Consider the following 14,650-nt stretch of genomic DNA (forward strand, 5'->3'; position numbering starts at 1 on the left):
CCCATCAGACTGAAGCTGTGGTAATTTATTGCTCTTGGTAGTTGAACATTTGACAGGGTATAATTTTAGCCTGTCCCCTGATTTGGAAGATGTCAGTGTATAATCTATATTTTTAAAATTGCTTACCATTTTTACAGATCACCAAAATAACCCACTGCAGTTACTACACCCACACTTTTTACATTGCGAGAGTTTGCAGATCAAGTTTGCTGCACCACTGGGCTTTGGCCACTTAACCCCAAACTGTGTAAGGGAAGGGCTCAGGGCTCAGCCACTCTTTTCCCACATCTGACTTCCCCAGCCCTGCTCCCTGGCAGCGTGTTTGTGCCAGATTTACAGACGCAGCTGTGACTTTTGGACCAGCAAGAAAGTTGGGATTTAGACTTCTCTGTCAAACCCACAACAACATACAGAAATCTGTTGGCTTCAGAGCAACTATGTAAATGTACAGTGGAAGCAAACAACTAATTGATCAGTCTGTGAGAGGAGTAAAAGCAAGATTTAACCCAGAAGGATTTGTTGCAATTGGCTGAGACAGATATACAAGTACCGCTATTGTAATTTATCGATCACACTTCAACTTGCTGCCCTGTTGGTGTGATGAGGCACCTCAGCAATGCCTCAGCAAAAATGGCTGTTCCTGCTGACCCCTCATTTGCATACAAATTTGCATACACCATAGTCAATTTGGTAATTGGAAAAGAGGCAGGCATTTGGTGCCAGGCAACTTGAGAACCCACGGTCCCATCAGCATCACCACATCACACTGTGTACAGCCAGATGAGAGCATTGCAGTCAAGAGAAACGGAACAAAATCAGCGTGGGAAGCATTCTCTAAATGCTATCAGCCAACAACAGCGTACACCATAAAGCCCTGACTTAGACCCCTTGGGCAAGGCAGTACTTGAAATCAAACCAAATCAAAACAAATGCATTTTGGAAACTACTGATGCTTTATTTGGCAAGAATTTCTCATTACACCTCATTTTAGATAGAAAGTTTGAGGTAAGGCAATATTTGGATTGGACATCATTGTTCTTGCAGTCAAGAGGTCAAAACTCTGTATTAGGTCAGCAGTGATAACTCCCAGCCTGCCAAAATTTCAGTGCTGGCTTAAATACCAAATCCATCACATCACCTCCCTAATCCGCATTTGGAGTTTCAGTATGTGACAGTATGCACAAGGTCTTTTTTCAGATAAATGGAATTTATCACTTGTGTGTCAATTCAGTCCATAGGTTTGGTATTTAGAAGCTATAAAGCCAAGAGTTTCACTGATTTCTGTAGGTCAGTTCTGTAGGAATGCAAAGGTGTCTAACAGGAGAAAGCAACTTTAAGCAAAATTCACTGAGGATAACAGGTCAACATTTTTGAAGTCCAAAACCAAACAGAAGTCAAATTTTGCCTGCATGTTACACTGTGGCACAGAATGCATAGCAGACATTTATACAGGAGGAACATCAGGTCTGTTTGTTGCTCAGTACAACATTTCATGGTGTAACTGTAAGGAAAGATATGGGTTTTGTGCGTGACCAAATAATAGGCAGAGCATGAAGAGCTTATATGTCACCTCGTTAGCACTGTGTGAATAGTGAGTTACAACTAAATTGGCATCCGATGCCAGTTCCTGATTGAGGTCTGTCCAAGAACAGCCCCTTACATCCGAGAAGAAATATCTGAAGGCTGCTGGAATATAATCCATCTCAAGTTGTGCCGAATGCAAATCTACTTCTCTGTTGCCAAACAAGTTTGATTAATTAGGTGCCCCAGCACTCAGTCAGAAACTGAGGCATACAGCTATTCTGCAGCTGGACTGAATAACAAAAAGAACACACGCACTCTCAATCAACATTTTTTTCTTTTTAAAAACACATTAATTAAGGACTGTCTAAAAATCTATCGTGCTCTATTTCTATTACATTAGTGTTCATTCCCCAAATATATGTATTTATATAGTGTGGCGTTTTTTTTTCTTGCCAGCTCTTCTGGAGAAGCAACAGATTTTTGCTAAATTCTATTTTACTGTTTTTTTATTTCCATGTGGCTGTTTTAACAGGAAAAGTGAAGACTGTGTGGCAGAATTCATTGACGTTTGTGACGGAGTTCTCTCCCAGGACAGCCAGGAGCTGTCCACACTTGTGGCTCACTCTGTAACCTGTACCAGCATTTTACTTTATTTTTGGCTTTGTGAGTTTTTAATTTGCTCGGTGCTATTAACATGACTAATGATGCTGTGGGATGCCTAATCCCTTCATCACCAGAGCAGCAAAATTCTCAGGGCCACAGCTTTGTTTCATTACCCAGAAATCTGTCCACGTTTCTATATGCATTTAAGGCAATCAGCATTTTTTTTTTGTGTAATTTTGTGACAAAACAAAAAACCAAACCAAACAAAGCAAAGTCCCCTTTAAATCAGCAGCTCAAAAGTTACTCTCTGATACCAGATTCAGAGATCAAAGCTTACTTTCATTGTTTAAAGACATTATTTTTCTATGCTTACAGATGGCAACAAACGGTATTCTTTCTTTCCATTAAATGTACAGAGTTGCCCTTCGTAATGATTTTTAAATGATATTAACAGTTGCTGCACATTATCCTACCATCTTGTTACTTGGCTTATTTTGTTAGTCTAAGTGTATTAATTTTAGTACACATCGGTACTGATTTGCACAGAAACATTTCTGAGTATCTAACTAGAGACAAAGCTCAGGAAGAGCAATGATGTGTGAGTTTTACATTTAACTGCTTGAGAAGAAAGTGAAAATTCAAGTGAAAAGGGAGCCAATTATCAAAACAAAGCCTTACGTGCATCAGTGCATCGTAAGAACAGCTTTGAACACACAAGCTCAAAACACGAAATCACAGGACTTCTTGTAATGGACTCCACTTGCCTAAATAAAAATACTATTTTAAGATTCCCATGTCATTCACCCACCTCCAAAGTAACAATCTTTACATGTGTAGGAGTTACTGATTTCAGTGTTATCACGTAGGTATGATGCTCTGACCACAAATTCAGAATAAACGAGAAACATTAAAGCGTGAGAGTGGAAGAAGGAAGAGGGCACATTGTAAAAGCCACTGTAGCTACAACCAGCTAAAAAAATCTTGAGGGACTGCTAACATTTAGTTCTGCAAACACACAAAGATAACTCATCTTTAAACAAAATTCAGGACTATCTCCTCAGCTGCACTGGATGTGGTATCACTCAGGACAACGTAGCCCCAAACCTTGCATTTTGCAGGGCTGCAACGAGATAGCTGAGTCCTGCAGACTGATTGCTGAGTGATGCCTGCCCTTGTGTGAACCCCTGTGCATGTACTGGAGCGTTGAGTGTGTAGCCCTGGCTAAAGGCATCTCTGCTATGTAGGAAGGAGCATCATGGAGAGGGTTTGTGGTAAGCAGCAATATCCCTCGCTCCAGTGGTAGAGCTTTGGAAATGAAGTTATAAAAGGTTATATCTTTCAGCTTAAGGACTGTAATTCTGGGGCTCAGAACAAGTATACACAGCAAAATGCAAGGCATTTCCCACTTAGTACAGTCTGAAAACATGCATATTTTAGATGACTTTAATACAAAAATAAAACAATCTTTTGTGAAGAATGTTATAAATTCTAGGAGTCAGGACTACCTTTATCTCAAATACCACGAGATACTCCCTGGATTACTTCATGCTCTCTAGGTCTGAATTGTCTCTCCATTTTTGGTCTCTTCACAGTACTGGAATTGTCTCAGTTTGTCACCTTTCGACACCTTAGTATACATGGTTTCAATGCCACAGTTTCAAACAACTTTCACTTAGGAGTGTGGAAGGAATCAGAAATGTCATTTGTATCCCTTTCCTGGATAGTGCCTAAGCAATTGCCCTAACCACTCCAGTAACTGACTCACCTTCCAGGTTACAGAGTACAACCCCAGAATACAAAGGTCCTCACAACCATTCATTCACTTCTTTTCTTTGCCTCTAACTATCCCTGTACGTCATTGTCCTACCTCACAGTATTGTTTCCATTCAGCAGAACAAAAAATGCCCATAATTATCTCCTCTTTTGGAAGTCCTGTGCTTCTTTCATACAGCCCATTCATAAGAAAACTGAGTTTCCTGACAAAAAAAAATATGCCTTCAGATTTCATACATGACCTTTTTAATCTTGCAGCAGCTCTGCAAAAGCTGCCTTTATTATTTTTTCCCCTCTGTCATATAAAATAAGTTGCAATAAATCATTCGCATTGTGCTTGCTGGTATTTGTATGTTGAAGGCAGCAACGCATGTACCACAGTGTTAACCACTGTGAGCATTGTGGTTGATAATGGCAGTGCTTGCAAAGATGAATCACCAGCAGGGAAAGCAGATCAAAGGAGGAAAAGAAAACCACCCACCAAAAAATCCAAAACCAATACCAAAACAAATTGCACCAGAAAGAACATCCAGGGAAGAAACAGGAGTGCAGCTGGGAACCAAAGGATGTTTTGTACCACACCTCGACTTGAATATGTTACTCTGTCTGGATGTGTCTTTATTCATTGCAACCTGAAAGTACTTTAGAACAATGAAATACTTGGGATTTTCACTGAAAATTTATGCCTTTGTTCATTTTTTCTCACCGCTTCAAATGATGGTTGTACACCTTCCTACAAAACAGTTTTTCACACATCAGAAGTTCTTACAAATGCATCTTTGCGGAGTTGTGTGTTTCGCATTCCTTAATCCTTGCACCACTAGAACAAATGATTGCTGGAGGAAGGATTAACTTTATTTGTGCTTTCCTACCATCTACTATTCTGGGCCCCCAACTGTGGGGGCTTCCATGGGAATGTTTTTGTACAAATCATGTCCATCATCCCTCAGTGACAGCAAAGGCAAGAAATACATCACCTTAACACACACGGAATAAAACAGAACTCCAAGACAGGAATGACCCCCTTTCACTGCTTCCCACCCGAAACTTTGGAAAAGAGGACAAGTCTTGCTTTGCCTCTTTTAGCTGCTAAACCATCAAGTATCTCATGGGGAGAGAAAGGGAGATTTTGCCAATGGGTTAGGTGGCTTGCCACATTTTGAGAGCTTCATGAATAATTAAGTAGCTCTTCCCCTCACAATGACTCCAGGGGAGCAGCGCACAGCATTGGCAGCAGCAAGCAGCCCTCCTATTTCAGCATTGTACTTGAATACGATAGTCCTGGAGAGGAGAGGACAAGTGGCTTTTGGGGAAGAAGTCACCTTCTTCGCAACTTCCTAAGGGTCAAGGCTCACAGAACACAAGGGCCACTCCACAGATCACTCTCTCAGTCAGCCAGCCAGCTAGAAAACATCACTGTTGTTCTTCACAAGCAAAGCACTCAATTACCACAGTGTTCCTTTTGCTACTTCCTTCATTTTCACATCTTCTATGAAGAATGGTTTAAGGACTGTATATTAACCAAGGACAAGTTCTGTTTTGTTTTTCTGTGCCTCAGTGTAACAATCTGAGCATCGCTGTCAACCACCTTTTCTCTCAGTAGAAGAGAGCAATTCTAACCCCTGCCTTCATTCAGGAAATGGTAAATATGAAGAGACAGAAATGAAAATAAACACTGTAACCAGATGTTCTTTTTTTTTTAAAAAAAAAAAATACTCGATGTATGAATGCCCAGAATACCTTGAATTTCAAAAGGATGCCAGGGTATTCTGTGAGGGGAAGTTACACAGGTCAGAATTACCTACAATCGAACAATACTGTCTTCCCCTGGTAGGCTCTACCACTGTTGCCATATATGTTAAGAATCAAAGCCTGTTCACTACCAGCTGGGCACCTATTCTGTCACTGTACATTCACATTAAAAAACCCTCTTTCCAGTGTGCATTACTTATAAATGTGCTCAGTCAGATTAATTCTGCCACTTTATGTTCTACGGTGAATTAGGAAAGGGTCTGTTAAAGGATGATACAGGCCATTCTTTTGTGATGGTCTGCAATTTTCTCTCCCAATACATTTTCTTTTTATTTAGCACTTCCATTTTTATCCTGTGTTCCTCTTCAGCCATCTCGCACTCTCTTTCTATTTGCTGTATTTTTGCCACGTGAACTTCATTCATTTGGATTAACTGCAGTTGCAAAATTGACATTTGCTGATGATGTTCTTCCTCATGCATCTTTTTCAGAGCACTTTCCTGAGATGCTTTACTTCTGTAGTTCTTATCTGCTGCTATTCTGACATCAGAACACGAAGGCTCAGGCTGGGAGGTACCTTCACACACTGGGAAATGTATCAGCTCTTTCTCTTCATCACAAAGTTCTCTATTTGAGACAACAAATGACTCTGCAAAACATAAGAAAAAGAAAAGTATTATGGTATCCCCCTCTTTTCCTTCGAGAAACACAGACTTATGACAATAAAGTTACAGAGGTGTATACATCTAAATCGTACACTTCTGTAACAGAAGACAGAAGCCACTATATAATGCTGCTCTGTTATAGAACACCGAGGGTGTAATGATTTGAACTGAACCACTTTGGGCTCTGTCAATAGTCCTCTATGGCTGTAATGGGAGCTCAGAACACTAAAGCAAATATAGGCATCTGTAAGTGGGCATCTAAATTTAGGTGCCTGAGCCTGGAGCTGAACCTTAATGCAGATTTTTAAACCAAATCTCTATGTAACCAGCAATAATTTTATCACAGAGTGGCAGGTAAAGAGCTGCATCTACACCAACACCAACAGACTGAGGCAATACTAGGAAGTCTGCTACTTACTCCTTTGTCACTGTGCGTGCCATAAACAGTGTTGTATAATTTTTAGGAAAAAAAAAAAAATTACATTGTTCTCACTTTGAGAAGGTTCTATCTATTCCATTGAAGAAAAAGAAACTATGGAATAAAACAGTAACCACTGCAAATACGGCTTTCAAAATGCATTTCTTTACAAATCCAAATTACCACTTATGGTAAATACAATGAAATGACTGATGCCTTTTTAGCAAGAACAGTCTTCTGTATATGTTCCAATGTTCCTGACTAAGTAAAGCCTACAAGAAAGCATTATAGGTGCCCTCCCTTTTATTCTTGTATTATTCCTGCTCTATATCCTTGCCAAACAAAGAACATTGTATCCAACCTTTAGAGAAGTGCCATTCTTCAGTGCGCACTGCAGCATCACATATAACTCTATAAACACTGATTAGTCCTTCTTGAAAACAAATGAGAGAAGACCTGCATAGAACTTTTGCAGCAGATAGTTGTCTATCGATTTGCTGCTGTAAGGTTTTCATTTATTTATTTATTTATTTATTTATTTATTTACTACTCTGATCTTTTCCCAACAAAATGATACTTTATTAAAGGATAAAAATATCTGATACTTGTTGCAAGATTAAGATGTATCAATAACTGGCTTAAAAGACAAGAAAAAAGACCAAAACCTCTGTTTAACTCTTGGTGGGGAGGCTAAGGAAATACACAGAGTCTTGTAATATCACAGCTCTGAAATTACTTTTCTGGAACCAGCAGTCACAGCTAAGTGGATAGATGTAGACTACTGAATGAGACCCAGCAGTAAAACCACAGACAAAAGAAAACGATATGCACCATCACAATAACATTTATACCTTGACTAGAAGCATCAGGCTGATATTCAGAATCTTCTTCTGGTGGGCTCTGCAAAAAGTATATTTGCTCAGGCATTATGCTGGCAATCTTCTCCTTCCCTATGATGTGAGTATTTATAAGTGGACTAATGCTTTTTACCTTCTCCCGCCTTTCATGTGCCATTATCTTTTTTGTCCGTGCCTTGATATTTTCCCAGCATTTCTTTAACTGCTTGAAGTCTCGCAGAGATACACTGGGCTGTGAATTATATTCATGTGCTAACGCTTGCCAGGTGCGTTGTTTCAGAGCAATAGTCCTCGCATCGCTTTTTTTACACTCGAGTACATATCTGTACTTCTCCACTAGCGCGAGCAGCACGCTCTTCTCCACTTCCGAGAAGTATTTAGCAGGCTTTATTATTTCGTTTTGCATTTTCTACTGTTTCTCCAAGAAGCCAGAAATCCTACGAAAGCAACGTCAGAAACGAAGAATTAGAACACCCGTTGTAACTGCTCACAGTATCGAGAAACTGTTTCAGAAAAAAACAACTGCTAAATATAACCTCTGATTCCAAAACAATTTCTTTACTGGAATGGCTTGTGCATAGTTCTAGGGTAAAGAATAAAACATTCAAGTTAGATACAGTATAATTATAAGTTGGCTTCTGCTGCTAATTTAGTGGCTACACACTTCCACATGAGGTATAGGATGATAGGAAGATACTGCCTGTTGTAATTTGTGCCTTGATGCAAAACATGTAGTGTTTAATTTACTTAGTAGCTTATTTTTAAAAAACTTGCTTCTCTCTGCAGGGAGTTTTCAAAACCCCGAGCTGTGGAATAGGTTCTGAAATCCAGCCCTTGGCAACTCCTGATTGAAGCCTAAAGCCACCCTCAGCAGGTTTGTCTTTCCTTGGATACACCGAAGACCCTCTCCTGTCCATACTGAATGCATACAACCGATTTCTCCCTTCTCTCTGTTCTATAATATTTGGAAGTTCTATGAGAAATGATAGTATGAAGTTCTCTTTTGAAAGACTTCTGTCAGTTTGGTTTTCTCCCATGTTCAGCCCCTCTTGACTGATACACAGGGGGGAGCAGGGTCCTCACCAGCATTATGATACTGAGAGAAGACAGGGCTTGCAAGAAGACGTGAACTAATAATGAAAAGTAACTACTCTGAAGGTACAGGTCACAGAATCACAGCGTAGCTGAGGTTGGCAGGGCCCTCCTCTGGGTTCATCTTGTTCAACCCTTGCTCCAGCAGGGGCACCCAGAGCAGGGAGCCCAGGTCCACATCCAGATTTCTGCATACAGAATCATTGAACAGTTTCAGGCTTGTAAAGTTAATCTAGTTCCAGACCCTCTGACCTCCTCCACTAGACCAGGTTGTCCAAAGCCCCACCCAGCCTTGAACACTTCCAGGGATGGGACACTCACAGCCTCTCTGGCAACCTGTTTCAGAGCCTCACCACTCTCATTGTAAAGAATTTCTTCCTAATTTCTAATCTAAACCTACCCTCTTCTAGTTTTAAATCATTACTCCTTCTCCTATCACTATATTCCCTGAAAAAGAGTCACCCTCCAGCTTTCCTGTGGGACCCCTTTAAATACTGGAAGGCTGCAGTAACATCTCCAGGAGCCTTCTCCAGGCTGAACAGCCCCAGCTCTCTCGGCCTGTTCTCATTCAAGAGGTGCTCCAGCCCTGTGATCATCTTTGTGGCCCTCCTCTGGACCCACTCTAACAGGACCATGTCATTCTTTTGCTCCAAGGAGGGAAGCTTCACAAACCCTCTGGGGACTGCTCAGCCATCCACACAGCAAAGAAGAGGTCCTTCGCCCTTTACTGCTGAGCAGGCATGTGTGTCACTATTCCTTATGGTTTCATAGCTGAAAAGAGCTTTGGTCTCACTCACACCACTGCTGTACACTTATACCATGTTTAACTACCACCTGTCTCCTTAAGCCTACGACTTAAGTACAAAACAGGAGAAGCATAACTGATACCAGAGAACTCTCAGCTAAGAAAAAAAAATGGACAAAGCAGTGCTTCCATGAGTTGTAAGTGCATAAGACCAAAATGAATGGATTTTCTAGTATTTTGCCCACTGCTTCCACTACTTTTCTCACAACGTTACCTGTCAATTCAATAGAAGTCACCATCATGTTTCCTCTTTTTCAGTCCAAATATTTTTTTTCTTAGCTGCACTGCACTAGCATTCTCTTTGTGCCATCCTCCAAACATCCTAATACTTAGAGCTATTCTCACCTTTCCATCAAGGCAACAACTCATATATAGAAAGGTAACAGACAAACTACTACCAGAAGTAGTGCCCTGCTGGCTCTCTGGCCTCCAAGGCTCTGTGCTGAAACCACGTATCTGCTTATTCCCACAATCTGTAGCCAAAACAGGCCTGTCATGCTGCCCAAGACGCCCTTCTTCAGCTGCTCGTAGATCTCCATCCCCAAGGTTTACACAAGAGATAGCAGACACTGGTGTTTTTAACCCCTGACTTGCAAATCCCACAAACAGGGTCAAAAAGGGACGATGTTGTTTCCCACTGAGGCACGTAAATCCTGCTTCTAGCTTTGAAAGAGTGCAAAAAACTCAGACTGAAAATGATTACATTTATGTGTAAAAAATCCCTTTAATTAGCATAACAATCAATTTTACAGCTTTGGAAATTGAGTTCAAAAGGTTAACCTCAATAATACCTGGATTTCTGGATTCCAGGTGCTAAAGGTGCTCAATATTTGGCTACAGAAACTGGCAGATTGCCTGATATCAGTGAATATTTAAAACACTTCCAAATGCAACTTCATACATGTTCACACCCTACATATAAGGATAAAAACTCCTCTTTCATAGCTGGAGACATTGCAAACACTGAAGCAGCACTTTTATACCCAAAGTATCACTTATTGCTATTATTTTTATTGCAATAACATCTGAGATCCATGGTTAGAAGCTCAAACACTGCACAGCTACGAATGGAAATGCAGGCCCTGGTCTGAGAAGAATACGGTATTTTAGTCTTTCCCTCCCTCATACACATTCCTAGCTATTCTTCCTACACATACATACTGTGCCTGTGTCCCTTCAGTGAGAAGCCTAGGATTATGACTTAGGATACATAAAAGAACTCAAGAACAGCTAAAAGCAGTTTAACGGGCTTTTTAATAGAAAAAAAAATAGATTCTTCTCAAGCTGTAATATATTTAGCTTGTTTCTTTCAATAAATTAAAGCCTACTTTCAACAAGGTAAGTTGAAAGCAGTCTGAGATGCAAGAAAATGTGGAGCACTGAGAATGTGCAGCATGTATTCGTATTCACCTTTTTCTTTGTGGATATCAATTGCCTTCCGACAGCCCATTGGCTCCTAAGTGCAGTATGGAAAAGGACTCTCTCAAACTCAGATCATTTCCATTTGAGGCTGCAAGATGCTCCCAAGACATATGCCCAGGATATAATTTAGTCTGTTAGAACCTGTGTTGAAATTGCACTTGTTTACCAAATGTAGCAGTAAACAGGATTGTGTAGGCATATGAAGGCAGTCACAGTGTAAATACTAAGAACCAAAAAATGGAAGGCTTCTCAGCCTCAAACAGGTGCCCAGGCTGTAAGACTGCACCGTGCTGTGAGGAATTACTTTGTCCTAATTATCTTCTGGCATAGCTCTATTGACAACTTGCATTAAAACAAATCAGTGTCCTAAGTGCTTCTCTCACGCAAACCTTTATCTAAAAATAACAAAAAACATCTCCCAGCTCCTGATAAGTTGAAGCGCTGTGTGGAATTCTTCTCCTGAAGACTACAAGGTACGGAGTGTGATCTGCTGGAAGAATATCTTGGGGAAAGAAATCACACAGGTGAAGAAGTGCACATATGCTCAGAAGTAGGTCTGTGCATATTACTTTGCCTGCACGCATTCAGACAAACTCAAGCCAGTTATAAAGAAGCCCATTTAAAAGAAAATCCCTTCATGCTGACGTGCGTGAACATCTTCAGTTCCCTGAGGTATTTAGCCATGAGAAAACGCAAAGAGAAGGTTATGGCGGAAGTCTGAGGCCAAACGTGAAGGTTTACTGTGAGCACAACACAGATAACAGTTTGCAAGCAAACTGCAGCCGCTCACAGCGTGAACATGGAAGTCGTTTGCCACTGCCAACAGGCTTGCTATCAGAAATAGCTAACAGGAATAAAAAGAAAATCTATCCAACTTAAATCACAGATGAAGCCTTAAGCATAACTGGCAATTAGCAGCACTGGCAACCAGTCGATGTTGTACTTTTCAGTGTCTGAGGGCGAAAGGGACGGGAAACGCCGCGACCAAACGCAGCCACAACAGGTTTACGTTTCATGTGAATGACAGAACCAGCAGCAAGCAGCGTCCTTCCTCCGCCAGTGTTTGCTTTCCTCACGGCGCCCAGCCGTGCTCCAGGCCCGACCCTGTGAGAAGCGGCACCGCCGGGGAATGAGGTGCGCGCTGCGAACACCGACGCGACACGGACAGAAATGCTGTCACGCATCATCAGTAAACAGAACCTGTTGAGCGCTTTTTAATCCATTTCAACGCTAATTAATGGACGCCGCGGTACAAAACAAGCAAAATCACCTATTGGTTAAAATTCGTATTTCGCCTGTGGACCTGAGATGCGTCGTTAAACTATGTACAATCCGACGTCGTATGTCACGAACGCGGATAGATAAGATTCTAAACGGGTCATCCCGCTGCCCGCGGAGGCCATGCGGAGAGCCGCTGTTGGGAAGCAAGGTGATGGATGCAGACAGGCATCCCTAACGAGAGCCCCAAACCCACCCCAGAGAGCCATAAACAGCGATCCTACCAGACTCTCCTGCACGCCAACTTCTCCCACATCAACTCCAGCTCGCTCCTGTCTCCTCGCTAGCTCCTCTTCTGCTCGGCTGAGGCAGGAGAACAGCTCCCAGCTCGACAAAGGAGAACGCTCCACCCAGAGCGGACATGCAGGCTGCGGCTGACACACGGTTTCAGCAACATCTACCGCGGAGGGATGGATGGATGGAGGGATGGATGGAGGGATGGATGGAGGCCGTGCGCCGCTACGCCTCTTCCCGCCGAGGCCGCGCCGTGCGGCGAGACGCGCGCTGCTTCCCCCGGGCCGGTAACAAAGCGCCGCCGCCCCCGCCCCGCTCTGCTCCCCCCCGCCGGCAGCTCGCCGCCGCTCCGCAGCTTCCCGCAAAGCCCGCGCTGGATTGCCGCGTCCCCGGAGGAAGCGGGCAGCGGGCGCGGCCCCGCGGGGCACGCCGGCCCTACGGGGCGGCGAGGAGGCGAGGCGCGGGGAGGGCGCGGCGCTGCCAAGAGGCGCCGAGGGGGCTCGCAGCCCGGAGGCGCCCCAACCCTTCACGCCACATTGGCGCTCGGCCCCTGGCCGGGCTTTACCTCCGACAGCGCCCGGCGGCCGTTCAGCAGCGCTCCCAGCGGCCGCCGGGGGAGGCGGTGAGCCGGGGCCCCGCCGCCGCCTGAGCGCGAGCGGCCCCGCGGGAGGAGGCGGCCGCGCCGCGCTGGCTGCGGGCGCTCTCGCGCTGCCGGTAAGGCCGGCGTCCCGGGCGCCGTCCCCACCGGGAAGCATGGCCGAGGCTCCTCGCTCTCTGGAGCCGCCGCTCGGCCTAGAGGAACGTGGGGACGTTGGGGATAGTTCGGCTTTGTTCTGCTCCGGGGGCGCGTGTGACCTTCTGGGGGCTTTGTGCCGCTCAAAGGAAGCTTCGGGGGAAGAACCGCTTCTTTCCGTGGCACTCGAGTTAAAAATATCGCCGTTAGGCCGGAGGTTTAGAAGCTTAATGCCGCTGAGGACGAGTTAAAATTGGAGTATGCGTAAGGCGTGGATGCGCGGAGCGGATGGTTTCCTGGCGCTGAAATAACAGTTTGTCATCTTTCCGTAGTCTTCCCAGAGCTACTGTGTCACCTAAAGGGCAGCTATGGACCCCGAGGCCGAGGTGAAGAAGCAGGTGAACCCCTTCTACTGCAACGTAAGTATTGCTTAGGAATAAGCAATGTAAGGAATGCAACGTAACTCTGCTAGAACAATATTGAACCGAACCAGGTAGGCACTGTTCTGAGAGTTCTGTTCCTTATTTTTTTTCAAAGCTTGAACAAAATTTGTGCAGAACCAGCAGGTTTGGGTTTTTTTTTTTTTCTTTTTTCCTCTTGGAAATCTTTGGCCGTGTTTTGAAACAGATACTTCTTTCCTCACCCATTTCCTCTCTCAGAAGGAAGGAAACGTCTTGATGTTAGCGCACAGTCATTGGCTGAAGGCTGACATGCGTTGCCTGGTGAGAATCGGCGTAGAACAGTGATTTTGTACAACTGGCGGGGTCTTCAGAGTAGTGCTGCATGCAACACCCGTATTTCTTGTGTTTACTTGCTGCTAGCAATGGGATTCTTGAAGCTGACCCCCAGTAGTATTCCCTGTTTACGTGGTGAATTCATTTTTGAGGAGGAGATCTGTAGCTGACCAATGACAGAACCCAAGGGAACGGCATGAAGCTGCATCAGAGGTGTCAGTTTGGGCCTTAGTAAAAGGTTCTTCACCAGAGGTTGGTGGGCATGGAACAGGATGCCCAGGGCAGTGGACACAGCCCCAGGCTGCTGGAATTCAAGGAGCATCTGGACATCACTCTCAGATACAGGGCTTGAGTTTTGAGTGTTCCTGTGTGGAGCCAGGAGATGGACTCAGTGATCCTTACACATCCCTTCCAATTCAGGATGTTCTGTGATTCTGTAAAGGCATCCTTCTAGGAGTGCATGTAGTACACGGTGTCTGGCAGTAAATGAGAGACTAAGGTGTCTTTAGCTTCTATCTAAAGCCTGGTGATGCAGGTTCCTTGCTGTTATCTTTGCTTGTTACAAATGTATTTGTCGTTTCCTAGTATCTTGAAAAAACTTGCTGAGGTTTGTTGGTTTGAATTCAAATCAGACAAGGGAGTTTCAGTTACTGTGCCAGCTCTACTCCTTGCAAATACCAGTGAAAACAATGGCTGTGTTCACTCTGGCTTCTGGCAGTGCTAGGTTGCTGGTTTGCTTCTCTTCTACTCAGTTATGAAGT

General features: G+C 43.7%; 2 protein-coding genes across 20 annotated transcripts in view; one reads left to right on the forward strand and one right to left on the reverse strand.

Moving 5' to 3' along the window:
• Nucleotides 1-14,650, forward strand: part of LOC420992 — a 65,298-nt gene that overhangs the window by 24,853 nt on the left and 25,795 nt on the right. For 8 of the 15 annotated variants that reach the window (XM_046929868.1, XM_046929869.1, XM_046929871.1 and 5 more), the window contains 2 exons: nt 8,378-8,465; nt 13,488-13,574. In XM_046929868.1, the coding sequence (XP_046785824.1) occupies nt 13,524-13,574 (51 nt within the window). In that variant the 5' untranslated portion in view covers nt 8,378-8,465; nt 13,488-13,523. Of the gene's footprint in view, nt 1-8,377; nt 8,466-12,538; nt 12,710-13,073; nt 13,137-13,487; nt 13,575-14,650 lie in introns of those variants that run through there. The other 7 variants (XR_001465296.4, XM_025148312.3, XM_429803.8 and 4 more) reach the window with 2 other exon arrangements.
• Nucleotides 935-13,490, reverse strand: C2H9ORF30 (chromosome 2 open reading frame, human C9orf30). 5 transcript variants are annotated; one of them, XM_046929964.1, is made up of 4 exons: nt 12,988-13,034; nt 7,725-8,028; nt 7,586-7,634; nt 935-6,300 (listed from the first exon to the last, which is right to left on the reverse strand). In XM_046929964.1, the coding sequence occupies exons 2-4, from the start codon at nt 7,995-7,997 to the stop codon at nt 5,891-5,893; spliced, it is 732 nt and encodes a 243-aa protein (XP_046785920.1). In that variant the 5' UTR covers nt 7,998-8,028; nt 12,988-13,034; the 3' UTR covers nt 935-5,890. The 5 variants fall into 5 exon arrangements, with proteins under 5 accessions (XP_046785920.1, XP_046785912.1, XP_419077.3 ...); XM_046929956.1 differs by lacking the exon at nt 12,988-13,034 and adding an exon at nt 12,413-12,714; XM_419077.8 differs by lacking the exon at nt 12,988-13,034 and adding an exon at nt 12,413-12,714 and having other exon boundaries at nt 7,586-8,028.

Source organism: Gallus gallus, chromosome 2 (assembly GCF_016699485.2).
Source record: "Gallus gallus isolate bGalGal1 chromosome 2, bGalGal1.mat.broiler.GRCg7b, whole genome shotgun sequence".
Lineage (NCBI taxonomy): Eukaryota > Metazoa > Chordata > Aves > Galliformes > Phasianidae > Gallus > Gallus gallus.

What these genes read in the sequence shown, in the direction of transcription:
- C2H9ORF30 (XM_419077.8), bottom strand. Translation starts at nt 7,997, where the DNA reads ATGCAAAACGAAATAATAAAGCCTGCTAAATACTTCTCGGAAGTGGAG. An exon ending in GCCTGATGCTTCTAGTCAAG is followed by an intron (nt 6,301 to 7,585) that starts GTATAAATGTTA and finishes TATGTTTTGCAG; the next exon opens with AGTCATTTGTTGTCTCAAAT.